The sequence below is a fragment of the Mesoplodon bidens genome (assembly GCF_964165515.1).
Source record: "Mesoplodon bidens genome assembly, chromosome: 1".
Taxonomy (NCBI): Eukaryota; Metazoa; Chordata; class Mammalia; order Artiodactyla; family Ziphiidae; genus Mesoplodon; species Mesoplodon bidens.
In genome coordinates, this window is record NC_138176.1 from 76,754,156 (window position 1) to 76,769,055 (window position 14,900).

General features: G+C 42.1%; 1 protein-coding gene across 1 annotated transcript in view; it reads right to left on the reverse strand.

The window, feature by feature from the left end:
* Window positions 1–8,564: 8,564 nt before the first annotated feature.
* CFI (complement factor I) overlaps window positions 8,565–14,900 on the reverse strand; it is a 38,810-nt gene continuing 32,474 nt past the window's right edge. Inside the window, exons 13-14 of the mRNA XM_081246070.1 lie at window positions 10,370–10,474; window positions 8,565–8,978 (exon numbers count right to left, since the gene is read on the reverse strand). Coding sequence (XP_081102196.1) covers window positions 8,761–8,978; window positions 10,370–10,474 — 323 coding nt within the window. The 3' untranslated portion in view covers window positions 8,565–8,760. The remainder of the gene's footprint in view (window positions 8,979–10,369; window positions 10,475–14,900) is intronic.

The following is a 14,900-nucleotide window of genomic DNA, read 5'->3' on the forward strand; positions in this document are numbered from 1 at the left end:
AAAAAAAAAAAAAAAGGAAAGCACAGTTTTCCTACTCAAGATATTTTGTAACTTGATGGCTCCAGTGACATTTCCCTGTATTTTTTCCCAGTGCAGCGCAGAATCCTTAAATAACAATTGCAGTAATTTCTACCAGAGCTATAAATAGTTATCTTAGTATCCTGGCAGTTCCAAGAATTTTACAGTAAGATCCAGGGCAATATTGCGAGTGTTGAGAAAAGATGTGTCCTTTCTATAAGAATTACCAATAAATTCTAGATTGCCGTTTTGTGTTTCTTACAAGCTTCATGAGTTTATAATAAACGTGCAGTGCAGAGCTCATAAGAATTATCTCTCTATTTAGAGCTTAGTCTGTGCCAGGCACTTCATGGACTTGATCTCTCACACTCAGAACACCACTTTTCAGGAATACAACCTTTGGGCGAATTAGAAACAAAAAAGGCGGTCGCCAGATGAGCCCAACCCCAGGCTAGGTTAGTGGAGAGTGGCCTGTCTTAAGTCTGCCCTCAGATGCTCAGCCAGGCACCCTTGGGCTGTGATCAACTTGAACTAAAGTGGAAGGAAGAGGAGAAACGTGCTTGAGAGGTATTATCCTTTTTACAGTAAAGGAGTTGAGGTGCCCGCAGAGCAGTCATGTGACAGTACCCAGTCAAATCAAGGTGGCTTGCGACATCTTAGTTGCCCCACCAGGGATGGAACCCTGGCAGTGAGAGCGCCGAGTCCTAACACTGGACTGCCAGGGAATTCCCAAGGTCTCTTTCTGCCATCACGAGATGCCAAAGATTTTGTTTTTCTTTGATTTTTAGACAGCACATTTCAACAGTTGGGAAAGGGAAACAGAATTCTTTTTTCTTTTTTTTTAGCTTCCTGGAGTTTTGGGTTTCTCATCTCTAAAGTTTGGATGTTGTACCAGATTACCTCTGAGGTCCCACCAGGGGAACACTTAAACCAGGCTCGGCTCTTTCAGAGAAACTCACTGGTATGGGAATAAGTCTTCAGAAAGAAAAGACAGAATACTGTATAGTAATGTTACCTGGTTCCAGCCCTGTTATAGATGCCCCAAATCTCTCCTTTTTACCTTTTCTGTATACATTTACTCCTTGGTGATCTCATCTAATTTCTTTACCCTAAATACAGCCTCAGCTCTGAGGATTCAGGTTTAGTCTTTTCTATCGCATCTTTCCTTAGGGATTAAATTCTCACACTCCATTTCTTCTGGCTGATAGAGATCTTCTCTTTTTCTCTCAAACAGATCTCCTTTTCTACTGTGTTCTTCATGGAAATCACTGCCATCTTTCCAGAAGACAAGATTCTAAGTTTTATTTTCACATTCTTTCATAATCAATCATTAGATATTTGTTCTGCTGTAATGATTCCAAGATTTACTTTTTCCTCTTAATTCCTGCTGTCAGATACCAGGGTATGGCATTGACCACAGGACCAGCTATGTGATTTGCAGGGCTCAGCACAAAGTAAAAATGCAAGGCCCCTTGTTCAAAAATTATTAAGAATTTCAAGGTGATAACGGGAGATAGGAAAGCAAGTCTGGAACCCTTCTCGGTTCAGGGCCTTGTGCATTGGCACAGGATGCTTGCTGGTGAAGCCAGCCCTGACTGACCATATCACATAACTCCTAGATGACCCACTTTCATCTTTTCTTCCAAATAGCACTTGAGGCTTCTTTACAGGGTACTTTCATCTACTCAGCAAAACCTGTTATTATCGAGACAGACAATATTGGCTGCAAACCCACAGCTTCCAGGTCTTGCCTGCTAGCAAATGGCTAGTTTGTCTATATATACTTTGACTGTGGATGGACAGGAGCGGAAGTCAGGAAGCCAGTTAGAGCATTGTAAACTAGGTAAGATATTATTATGGCTTGGCCCAAGGAGGAAGCAGTAGAGGTGTGAAAAGTGGTCACGTTCTAGATGTAACTTCATGGTAGATCCAACAGGATTTACTGATAGATTGAATGTGCTGTAAAGGGAAAGAAGACTCAAGGATAACATTGAGGTTTTGGCTTAAACGGTTGGAAAGATAGAGAGTTCTTACCAGCTAAAATGGGGAGGATTCCAAAAGAAGCAGATTTCAGGGAAAATTTAGAAAATTAATTTCAGACATACCATGTTTGAGAAGCTGACACTGAATTTGTAGTTCAGAAGTAAGATAAGAGCTGGAAATAAACTTGGAAGTCGTCAGCATAGAAATGGCTTTTAAGCCATGGGACTAGATAAGATCCTCTAAAAAGTGAGCATGTAAAGAGGAGCGAACAGGGTCTAAGTCGTAGGAGGTCAGGTAACTAAGCAGCAGCAAAGGAGACTAAGAAGGAACAGGCAAGTGCAGCAGGACAGTGCTACATTCCAGTGTGTCTAATGAAGATAGAACCATCACTTCAGCGGGTGTGCAAGAAGGTGAGGACAGGATATTGATCACTGGATTTAATAACATGTAGGTTATTGGTGAATTTCACAAGAGACGTGTCCATGGAGTACTGGGGATAAAACACAATTGTAGTGCAGGAAGAAAACATAGAAAGAGGAACTAGGGAAAGAAATTATGGTCAAAACTATCAAAACAAATTATGAAAATATAAAATATGCTGTTTTGTGCTGATTCTTGTCTGAATGATTAAATGCCTTGGAATTGGAACTTCTGGGTGGCTGCAACTAGGCTGTGTTTTTTCTGTTTTTTAAATTTTATTTATTTATTTATTTATTTATTTATTTATTTATTTATTTATTTATTTTTGGCTGTGTTGGGTCTTAGTTGCTGCACGTGGGCTTTCTCTAACTGTGGTGAGCGGGGCTACTCTTCGTTGAGGTGCGCGGGCTTCTCATTGCGGTGGCTTCTCTTGTTGCAGAGCACAGGCTCTAGGCACGCAGCCTTCAGTAGTTGTGACTCGCGGGCTTTAGAGCACAGGCTCAGTAGTTGTGGCGCACGGGCTTAGTTGCTCCGCAGCATGTGGGATCTTCCTGGGCCAGGGCTCAAACCCGTGTCCCATGCATTGGCAGGCGGATTCTTAACCACTGTGCCACCAGGGAAGTCCCTAGGCTGTTTTTTGTTTGTTTGTTTGTTTGTTTTTTGCAGTACGCGGGCCTCTCACTGCTGTGGCCTCTTCCCGTTGCAGAGCACAGGCTCTGGACGCGCAGGCCCACTGGCCATGGCTCATGGGCCCAGCCGCTCCGCGGCATGTGGGATCCTCCCGGACCGGGGCACGAACCCGTGTCCCCTGCATCGGCAGGTGGACTCTCAACCACTGCACCACCAGGGAAATAGGCTGTGTTCTTTATGGAGAGCTTCCCAGTACAGTTATAAGCATGATCAGTCAGATACCCTTCTAAAAACCCCTAATGGTCTCTTCACTGGACATGGACATCATGGAACATGATGGTATTAATGAAGTAAGAATGCAAAATTTATTGGGTTTAATGTAACATATTAACTCAGAATGCTTGGAAACTAGGATATTATGCAATCCTTTGTGTTGTGTGAAATAATGCAAAATCAACAAAATACAAACGATCAAGGGCAGTTTCTGTTTTTAGTCTTTTCCAACGTCTCATTAAATGGCCTCAGCAGTGTTATCGTGATGAAAATAAATGCCACATGGTGAAACAATTCCAGCTATAATGATCAATCTTTACCCAGTGCTAAGGCTGGAAGGTTAGTTTCTAAAAGAGGCTCAAATTAAGGCTAAATAAGTGCTAGGTTCCAGCCCCTGCCAGAAAGAAAGAAAGAAAGAAGAAAGGAAGGAAGGAAGGAAGGAAGGAAGGAAGGAAGGAAGGAAGGAAGGAAGGAAGAAAAAACCAAACTCAAAAAACAAACAAAAATCCCTCAATGGCTGAGTAGCTTTCAAGCTGGGAATGAAGTGAAGGACAAGAAAAGGCTGTATCAGATCTGTGAACAAGAGCTGGTTCCGTGATATGTTGAAGGTAATGGCTCTTTGCTTGGGGAGGTCTACCATCAGACAAATCTCTCTGGGCTGCTGTAATAAAATACCACAGACTGGGTGGCTTATAAACAACAGAAGTTTATTTCTCACAGTTCTGGAGGCTGGAAGTTCAAGATCAGGGTGCCAGCATGGTGGGGTTCTGGAGAAAGTCCTCTTCAGGGTTGTGACTGCTGACTTTTCGCTGTGTCCTCACATGGTGGAAACGATGTGGGATCTCTGAGGTCTCTTTTATAAAAATACTAATCTCATTCGTGAGGGTTCAAACCTCATGACCTAGACACCTCCCAAAGACGCCACTTCCTAATACCATCACACTGGGTATTAGGATTTCAACATATAAATTTGGGGGCTTAACCTAAAACAATAAAACACCCAGTTATCTTACCAGCAAGCCAGGTTTATTCTGGAGCAGCAAAGAATTACATTTCAAGACATGCAACTATGGTGAACCACATGCAAGTCCACATGCAAGCAAAGGAGAGGAAACTTTTATAAAGGAGAAAGGGAAGTTGGCAGGGGCTGTTATAAACAAAAAGTCCATTGGAGAAAACTAGGAGCTTGAAGTATAGTAGCTTTTCATTGGCTGATTTGTGACAGTCTCTCATTGGCTGAGCTGTTGCCAGGCAAGGAGAAAATCTTTTTTCCTTCTGCCGGTGGTAGTAAAGTAGTGGTGTCAATTCCTGCTGGAAAGGCAAAGTAGTCTCTTCCTATTGGGATCTGTACTATTGATTGATATATGGAGTGGTATGTGCATGAGAGCTCGCCCTTCTAGCCTCTCAACTCCCATTTTAGTGAGGTTTCCCTTTGCTAATTTCCACAGGGGGATGCAAACATTCAGACCATAACAATCAGGGAGAGAGATTTTCAAGTGAAGTTTGTGGTTAGAATGTATGATTACTTGGCACACAAAGAGGAAACACTGGAGAAGATGGAAAGGAACCTGCTTAGGTGAAATCGCAGGTTTTAGACCATCAGGATAAATACAGGTGCGTGGTTTCTCTCGGTAGGGTTTCTGGCTACTTTCAAACCTCTGGTTGATTTTGAGCTTTATATTTCCTACTATTTGTCTTCCCTGGGATCCTATAGATAGCACAGCTTCAAAATATCCCTAACTAAACCTACTTCTATTCCTTTCTTCCCTTTATTTCTGCAATCAGTGGCAACACCAATCACCCCATTATCGAAGAGAAAACCTGAGAATCATCCTAGACTTCTATCCCTCTGCCTACTGCCCTACCTATTCTGTCCCCAGATGTCATCTGTTTCACTCCTTAACATATCTAGAATTAGTCCCATTCTTTTTATAAGTGCCCTGCTTTGGTTTCTACATTCATCATTTTTCATTTGGATTACTCCTATAATCTCAACTCTCTTCCCTAACTCATCTCACTTTCTCCAGTATATCTTCCTCAATGCCTCCAGCATGAACTTTCCAGATGTTTCACTGGTGCCAGATCTTTGGCATGAGGCCCTCTGTGATCTGGCCTTTCCTCCCTCTCCAGCTCCTCAGCTGCGCCCTGGGCTCCAGTCATGCTGAATTGCTCTCTGTCCCCTTGATGCTGAGTTTGGCTCCTCAAGCCACAGGGCCTTTGCATTTGCACCTGCCTGGAAAGTTCTTCCATAATTCAGATTAAGCTCACCTCTGGGGAAGCCTTCTTGGACCCTTAAGGCTGATTTATGATTCTCCTGTGAGGTTTCCTTACCATTGTACCTGGCAAAGTGATGCTTTATAATTTATTTTTCCCATCTCCCTCATAAGATGGTGAGTTCTGAGACCAGGGTTAAGTGAGATGATGGCAGAGCTCCACATTTAGTGACCTCTGTTTGTTGACCACCTTCAGGGAAGACCATGCTAACTCACAGAAGCAGTGATGGCAACGGGTCAAGCAGTAGTGTCCAATGCCCAGCCTCTGCAGTACAAACTATGCATAGATCCTTGGACCCAAGCTAGTGGCAGTGGGAATCTCTGATGAGTGTTCCTACAGTGGTCTTTGTAGCCTCCATCTTTCTGGCTTTTCTGGAGATTCTGTGAACTGCATGATATATTTGAATAAATCTATTTTTTTCCATTAAACCAATTCTATTGGCTTCTGTGGTGTGCATCCAGGAGCCCTCACACAAACCTCTAAATTGGGAGAGCCCGGAAGTCAGGTCATCCCACGTTTGCTGCTCCTGGTCTCTGCCACACAGGGTCACTGTGGAGAAGCAGGCTCTTCACACTTCATGCCCCACCGTGATACACTCTGTTTGAATCCTCCAGGTCTCGAGTCATTGTGCAGACTGGTCCTTCAAAGGGCCACGATGCTACTTCCTCCTAAGATCAGCTGAGGGTGCCCATATGCTGGGTTTCCCGGCTTGCAGCCCTTAGTACTCTTCTTTTTTTGCTCATAAACAGACACCTGCTAAAGTGCCACATGCTCCAGGTTTGCTGGGTCAGGACAAGGTGGTGGTTTTGAAGTATGCCACACATTCTTTGACACCCTTCCCATCAAGAGATGGATTATATTTCTTCCCCTTGAACCTGGTCAGGTCTTTGTGATGGAAGTGAGGCTAAATGACTTTCCAGGCAGGCTAGGTATAAAAAGACAGTGCAGGTTCCGCAGGTTTTCCTGGGACACTTGTCAGCTGCTATATAAGAAGTCTGGCAACCCCAAGTCACCACGTTGAGAGCCCATGTGGAAAGACCACATAGATAGAGATGCCTGAGAACCCCAGCTGTTGAGTCTCACAGCCCAGGCACTAGACACGAGCCATGAGTGAAGAAGCCTTGGAGATGACCCTTGTTCCAGCCCCGTCTGATGGCAGCTGCATGAGAGGATGGAAGAACTGTCCAGCCAGCCCAGTTAATCCCCAGGTGCAAGAGCAAAATCATAAAGAATTGTTATGGAAATCACTACTTTGGGGTTCTTTCTTTCACAGCTATAAGTAACCAAACACTCTCCTGCCTTCAATGACAAAAGGAATTAAAAATGGGCAGCATGGGAGGGGAGGAGGAGTTACTGCTTAGTGTTTCAGGAGTTTCAGTTTGGGAAGATAAAAGATTTCTGGAGATGGCTGCATAAAAATGTGAGTGTGGCTTCCCTGGTGGCGCAGTGGTTGAGAGTCTGCCTGCCGATGCGGGGGACACGGGTTCATGCCCCGGTCCGGGAGGATCCCATATGCCGTGGAGCGGCTGGGCCCGTGAGCCATGGCCGCCGAGCCTGCGCATCCGGAGCCTGTGCTCCGCAACGGGAGAGGCCACAACAGTGAGAGGCCCGCGTACCGCAAAAAAAAAAAAAAAAAAAAAAAAGTGAATGTACTTAATGCCACTGAACGGTACAGTTCAAAATGGTTAAAATGGTTTAAAAAAATTTTATGTATATTTTACTAAAATTTTAAAAAGGAAAAAAAATCTGGGCAGTAACTGATTTTGGAATATATGTAGAAATGGGCATTTGTATTATTAAAGCAATTGGGCTGTATCCAGAGCTGGCCCCCAGGTGTTTTTGCTTTTTTTTTTTTTTAACCTCAGGTTTCAAAGGTAATATTTATATGAAAAATATACCTCTGCCATCAGGATGATGACAGCTGTGCTTTAAAAAATAATAATAATAATAAAAGCAGTGAGCACCTTTTATGAACAAAGTGCTAGGGATGCTGATGAAAGGAAGCCAAAATCTTTCTTCTCCTGTGTCTTACAGTGTAGTGGGGCCAGTGGGATGGTGGGCGAAGAGGTAGACAATGAAAGCAGAATATGTTGGGTGATGACAAGTGCTACACTGGGATTAAGGCAGGCTCACGTGATAGAAAGAGACTGGGTGCCCACTCTACGCTGAGGCCATGGGGGATTTACTAAGGAGGGAGGAAGGGGTTTAAGAAGGGGCAGAGTTTGGGGTTGGCCTTCTTTCTTTGAAAATATCCAGAAGATATCCAGAAGGAGATGTTAAATGCTCAGGAGATACAGTCTGGAGTTCTAGCAAAGGTCAGGGTTGAAGACATGGATTTGTGTGCCGCTGGACTGTGGTGGTATTTAAAGCTGAATCTAGATGACACAGAATGAGAGAGGCGACCAGAAGGAAGAGGCTGGGAAGGAAGCTGAGACCAGCAGCTGGGGAGGCAGAAGGCCTCAGAGTGTGGCGCCCTGAGGGGCTTGACTGCTGCTGCTGCGGGGCTGGGGGGAGGCGCGCATGGCTTCCTGGCTGTGAGGTTTGGCACCAAGGAGGTCCGTGGTTGTGTCGTGGTAGCTGTGGGGACGTTTAAAGAAAGGGTCAAGGAGAACTTGCGAAATGAGGAACTCAAAATTTTCAAGAGCTCTGAATGCTTAAAGAAGCAGAAAAATGGGACAAGAGTTGTGAGGTCTGTTATTTCCCTGTGATGGGTATTATGTCAAATATTTTCCTTTAGTATGCAGTTTCATTTTCTCAAAATTCCAGTTTCCACTTTAAAAGTGCAAAATGAGACACAAAAAAGAGAATAAATTGACCAGGGCCAAGCAAGGGGTAGGTGGTAGGGTTGGGGTTTGAACCAGGCTTATGTGAAGCCAATCCAACTAGCTAAACCTTTAATACAGTCAATACAGCACTCCTGTATGAAGAGATCATTTAATCACATTTTGTAATAAATAAAATATGTATGCTTGACTAGAATTTTTATTTGAGAATTGTACAGAATTCCAAAATGACATAAACTTTGTAGAGACCTTTAAAAAATGTCCAATAAAATTGCCTTTATTTTTTTCCATGAAGAAGTACTACTTATGCAGTATCATTTCAATTAAAATGTAACTCCTGAGAGAAAAAGCGTAGAAAGAAGAGAGAGAGCACAGTTTTTTATACATTGTGCTGAGAAATAAGAGACCTTCCTACATGAAGACTAATCCAGTCAAAATAATTGGCCACTTTTGTGTAAACGCCTGGGAACTCTGAATTCCCGCAGTTTTCACCCCAACTCACAACACCCCAAACATAAGTCACATTGTTGGCGTCCTTACAGACTAAGGGGCCTCCAGAGTCCCCTTTACAGGCATCAATAGAACCATCATCTGTACCTGAGAAAGACCAAGGAAAAAGAAAATCACACATTTACTTCCATTTGTCAAGGCTGCCATGCAGATTTGCTGCCTCTTCCACCAAAGCCTGTACTGACACTGACTTTCTTACACTTTCCTAACAGGCAATAACACGTGCGCTCCCTTACAGAGCGGGGCCCACGGACTTGTAGAGGTGCGGGTTGGGAAATGCTGTGTCTTCTACTCATTCTCCAAGTTTAGCAAAGTCTCCCCCTGCTTCCTCTACTTTGTGGAAGCATATACTATGATGAGTTAGCAATCTGAAAGTAGCACCAAAGGCTGAGTGGGAAAATAATAGAAGTACCTAGTGATCATTGAGTGCTTAATATGTATTCGTCATTCATTGTTTTAATCCTCAGCACAACCCTATGAGAGAAGTATCATTATTGTCCCTATTTTAAGATGAGACAAGACACAAACAGGTTAATTAACTTGTCTCAGGTCACACAGCTAATAAGTGGCAGAGCCTGGACTTGAACCCAGGCAGCCAGACCTTGTCCTCTTAACTGTGCTATTGCCCCTTGGTAGATTTTGTGCTATTCTCTTCTTTTGTCCTCTGTAATCCTGAACTCCATTTTAAGATGGGAGGGCACAGGAAATGGCCTGTATACTTTCTTCTTACGACTTTCTAAAATTTTAAATCACTGTATCCAAGAAGTTATAGGAGGTCAATAACTCTGCCTTTTTCTATAAACCACTATTTATAAATGGTTTCAATAAAGTGTCCTAAATGCACTACCCTGGCTGGTACCCTGCCTTTGGGTCACCAACAAAAGTAGGGACTGCTGTAGTTGTGTTAGGTAGTGGCAGTAGCATCTCTGTGACCTTAAAGGAGAGAGTGGACGGTATTGTGGGAAGCAAAAAGAGATTTCTGAGGAGGGAGAATTTACTTCCAACTGGATGCATTTGAAATGAGATTGTCTGGATTTTTACTTAGAAATCTGGGTTTTGATTCTGAATATACCACTTCTTGTGTGTAAGACTTGGGCAACTTATATAAGTGCTCTGCATCTCACTTTCCTCATCTATTAAGATCACCAAGGTTGCAGGTGAGGAAACTTGCTCAAGGTCACACATGTAGTAATTGGTAAAAACCGAAATGTAAACCCAGGCAGTCTGGTTCCAGAGGCTGTGCTCTTAATCACCTTGCTAGACTGCTGCATAATGGCTTAAGGAAGATTTTTCCTCTCGGTATCAGATGGTGGAACTTGAGCTGAGGGAAAGGGACTGAAAAAGTTTGATGATGCAATAGCCAGAGGCCGAAGTTAAGAGTTGGAGGCCCAGATAAAGGGGGTGACTCAGTGGGGAGGAAAAACATGTTTGGTTAGTGCGTATAGAGAGACATCTCTGAGAAGCCACTCAGTGCTTACCTGCACACTCCATTTCTTTTTCAAAGTAGCGATCTGGGTAGAACTTAGAGCAGTTTGCTATTAGGCGAACTTCACCCCACTTAAGTGAATAGACTTTTTGGTTATCTAAGCAAAGAGAGAAAGCAAGTAGACATTTTGAAGTTACAAATGAGAACTCTAAGTATTTACTTTCATAATTTAGTAAACCATTAGGAACATATAAGAATATATATTTTCTTTAATACATATGTATACTTTTGAGGATAATTGATTAGCAAACTTAGTCATACAACTGATGGTATCCCCAGTTTCTAGAATTGTCTTTCTAAAAATAGTCAAGGGGCATTATTGAACGTCTGGCCTGGGTACTGTGACATGAATAGGATAGACTATTCCACTCTGATCACTGAGTCCAGTGGCAGGGCTGGGGGATGGCTAGGAATCTGTTATCAGCTTACGTAAATAGCTCCTGTCTTCTTATAGTCCCTTATTTCCTTGAAAGTGCTTGTTAGAGTGCAAACAACTTTTTAATATAAGAATTTAAGATGAAGGAAATACATATGAAATGACCAGTATCTATGTGTTTTTGTTTCTGTGAGGAGCTCTATCTCCTAAATGATCTGAAAGTGATTGAAAGAGGATTTAGGATTTCCTTCCCTTTTAAGTCACAGATTTGCGACTTGAACTTGGTCCAGGGAAAGAGAAAGACCAGGTGCTGTTGCTGATTGACAGTCCAGGGAAGATGAGAAAAACCTAAGAACACAGGGTGAGATGTCTCCGGTACAAGGAGTGAATTTTTGCCCTGTCTCCCCTCTTCCTCTCTCCCAGCTTGCAGCAATTTTTATGTGCTCTAAGAGGGCAGGGGCTAGGCCTGATAAATTCACTGCTGCACCAGCACCCAGCCTCATGCTAGCACAAAGCAGTTACTTAATAAATATTTATGTAATTAATGCAGGAACTCAGTAATTCTATTATACACTAAATATTTTATGCCAAATGACATGGCTCCTCAATTAATCTCTAAACTACCTGGGGACAGAGACCTCTTGCTTATCCTGAGAGGACACCGCCACAGACCCTAGCAGTGTATTGAGCACGTAGTAGTTAACTGTAGGACTAATATTCTTCTCTTCTGGGAAGCAGAGGAAGAAACAAATCCACCAATGTATGTAGCAAATCAGGAAAGAGTTTTTCTCTCCATCAAGTCCTATTTCAAGTTAGTCTTAAGATGACTACCTTATTCAGGATAACAGCTTTTCAAAAATTAGTAATTGGGTTTCCCTGGTGGTGCAGTGGTTGAGAGTCCGCCTGCCGATGCAGGGGACATGGGTTCGTGCCCCGGTCCGGGAGGATCCCACATGCCGCGGAGCGGCTGGGCCCGTGAGCCATGGCCGCTGGGCCTGCGTGTCTGGAGCCTGTGCTCCACAACGGGAGAGGCCACAACAGTGAGAGGCCCGTGTACCGCAAAAAAAAAAAAAAAAAAAAAAAAATTAGTAATTTATTATTTCCCCTAACTCAGGATAAGCCTCCAAAAACTGGGAGCTCTTGTAACATGTGAGAGATTTTTAAGACTCAGGAGGTTGCTTCCTCCCCTGAACTCTTGTTTTGTATGCTTCTTGAAGCCTCTGTCACATTCTGCTGTCTGGAGATGGCATTCACGTCTGATGGTGCCTCTGTACTGTAAGTCCCTTGAGAGCTGGCCTTTGCCATCCCACTTTGTAGCCTCAGCACCTCTTGTTTGTTGGCTGGGTTCATATTTTTCATCAGTGAGATCTTAGCACTTTAGCCTTACTATCTTGCACTCACAGAAAGGGCTCAATAAATGCGTAGAATCACATTTGATTAATAAATAAATCAGTGCATAAGAGTATATCTACTAGTTTATAGAAAATACATGGAATAGAAGCACATGTTAAATGCCACATCAAGGATACAATCATCCAAACTCAAGGTGTGGAAATTCTAAAATAAGAATGACTCAGTTTCATTTAAAATAAATACGTTTTAAATGAAAGGAAGAGGTAACTGTTCTAGATTCAAAGAGATTTAAGAAAAATAGCCACTGAATGCAATGTGTGGACTTTGTTTTGATCCCAATGGAAATAATCTGATTGTAAAAATTTGTTGTCAATAATTAAGGCACATTCAACACAGCTGGTTATTAGATGATATTACGGAATCATTTTTATTTTGTTGGGTATGAAGGGTGTTGTGGTTTTGTTTTTGTTTTTTAAGTCCTTACCTGGTAAAGATGTATACTGGAGTATTCATGGGTAAAATTACATGATAGCTGGGATTTGATTTGGTATGCTGCAGGAAAAAGTAAGTGCATGTGGGGGAATATGTTGAAAAGCTCCTGATTTGTCTTTTGGATCCTTTCTCCACCCTTCAGTGCCCTGCCCTCTGCCCTGAGAGCCTGAGCTGGAGGGATTGCCTCGATAGGAATGCCTTCACCTCTGGTTTCCAGCTGCTTTTCAGCAGAGGACTCCAGCAGAAGGGAAGGAGGGAAGGAGGGAAGGAGAGAGGATAGTGAGACTGGAGCTGGCTATAACCTTCAACCCAAGGTCATTACTTCTCTCAAGGTAGCCTGCTTTACCTAAGACTCTTTCCCCTTCTGGTAATTTCTCCTTCACCTTATACCTTCAGATCCAGGAAAGGTCTCAGTTCTGGTACTGTTAGTCCTGGGTTCCTGCATAGCCCTTGTGGTTCCCCAACCTCCCACCTACATCTTTGTTATTAACTCCTTTATGAATAAACTTTCCTAATTATCCTAGTGTGACTGTGATCAATTCAGGGAGCTAACACAAGAATGGTGGAATATTGATAACTGTGAAAACTGCGTGAGGAAAGGTAGGTTTATTTTACTTTTATCTCTACTTTTGTGAGTACATGTGAATGTACGTAATAAAAGTTTTTAAAAAACAGAACATGGAATTCCCTGGCTGGCCAGTGGTTAGGACTCTGCTCTGTCACTGCCAAAGGCCGGGGTTCAATCACTGGTTGGGGAACTAAGATCCACAAGCCACAAGGTGCAGCCAAAATAAAATAACATAAAATATTAAAATGTTGATATTAAAAAAACAAACAGCCAAGAGGCACATGAGAAGATGCTCCATATCACTAATTATTAGAGAAATGCAAATTGAAACTACAATGAGGTATCACCTCACACCAGTTAGAATGGCCATCATCAAAGAATCTACAAACAACAAATGCTGGAGAGGGTGTGGAGAAAAGGGAAACCTCTTGTACTGTTGGTGAGAATAAAAATTGGTACAGCCACTATGGAGAACAGTATGGAGATCGCTTAAAAATGTGAAAAATAGAGCTACCATATGATCCAGCAATCCCACTCCTAGGCATATCCAATGAAAACCATAATTCGAAAGAATACATGCAGTCCAGTGTTCATTGTAGCATTATTTACAATAGCCAGGACATGGAAGCAAACTAAATGTCCATAGACAGAGGAATGGATAAAGAAGATGTGGTACATATATACAATGGAATATTACTCAGCCATAAAAAGAATGAAATAATGTCATTTGCAGCAACATGGATGGACCTAGAGATTGTCATACTGAGTAAAGTAAGTGAGACAAAGACAAATGTCACATGATATTGCTTATATGTGGAATCTAAAAAAATGGTACAAATGAACCTATTTACAAAACAGAAATTGAGTCACAGATGTAGAAAACAAACTTATGGTTACCAAGGGGAAAGGGGAGGGGGTGGGTAAACTGGGAGATTGGGATTGACATATAACCATAATTTATGGATACCAAGGGGAAAAGGGGGGGGAGGGATAAATCGGGGGGATTGGGATTGACATATGACATAGTAGACATATAAAGTCTACTATATATAAAATAGATATCTAGCAAGAACCTAATGTATAACACAGAAAATTCTATTCAATACTCTGTAATGACCCATACAGGAATAGAATCTAAAAAAAGAGTGGATATATGTATATGTATAACTGATTCACTTTGCTGTATGGCAGAAATTCACACAACATTGTAAATCAACTATACTCCAATAAAAAATTTAATTCAAAAAAAAAGAACCAATATAAGGACATAATACTTTCTGGATGAATTAATTACTAATAAAATTTTAGTATTTTGTAAATCTTGGGTATTCAAACATACCACAAATCCAGGTTCATTTACATGCATATTTTATACTTTTCAATATGGCAATTATAAAGAATGTGTTGGAACAGGAGTCTATTAGACCAATGCAGTGAAGTTATTTATAACGAGAGTTTAAGAGGTCAAAAGGAAGCTAAATTTCTAGGCTGACTTTGAGACGAAGGGAAAAGCATTGCCTAAATTAATTCTAATCTATCTCCAATTTAGCATGTCTTGCTAATAATTTGTCCCTAAGAGTCTACATCTCATATTCATGTGAATTTTCACCTCAGGTCTTACTAGAAGCTCAAAGAATGAATTCTTTATGTTCTCTTTCTCTTTGTGGGATGTGGAGGTGTGAGGCATGGAGAATAGGGGAGGGCAGCAGAGAGAGCTGAAGGGTTGTGGGATCA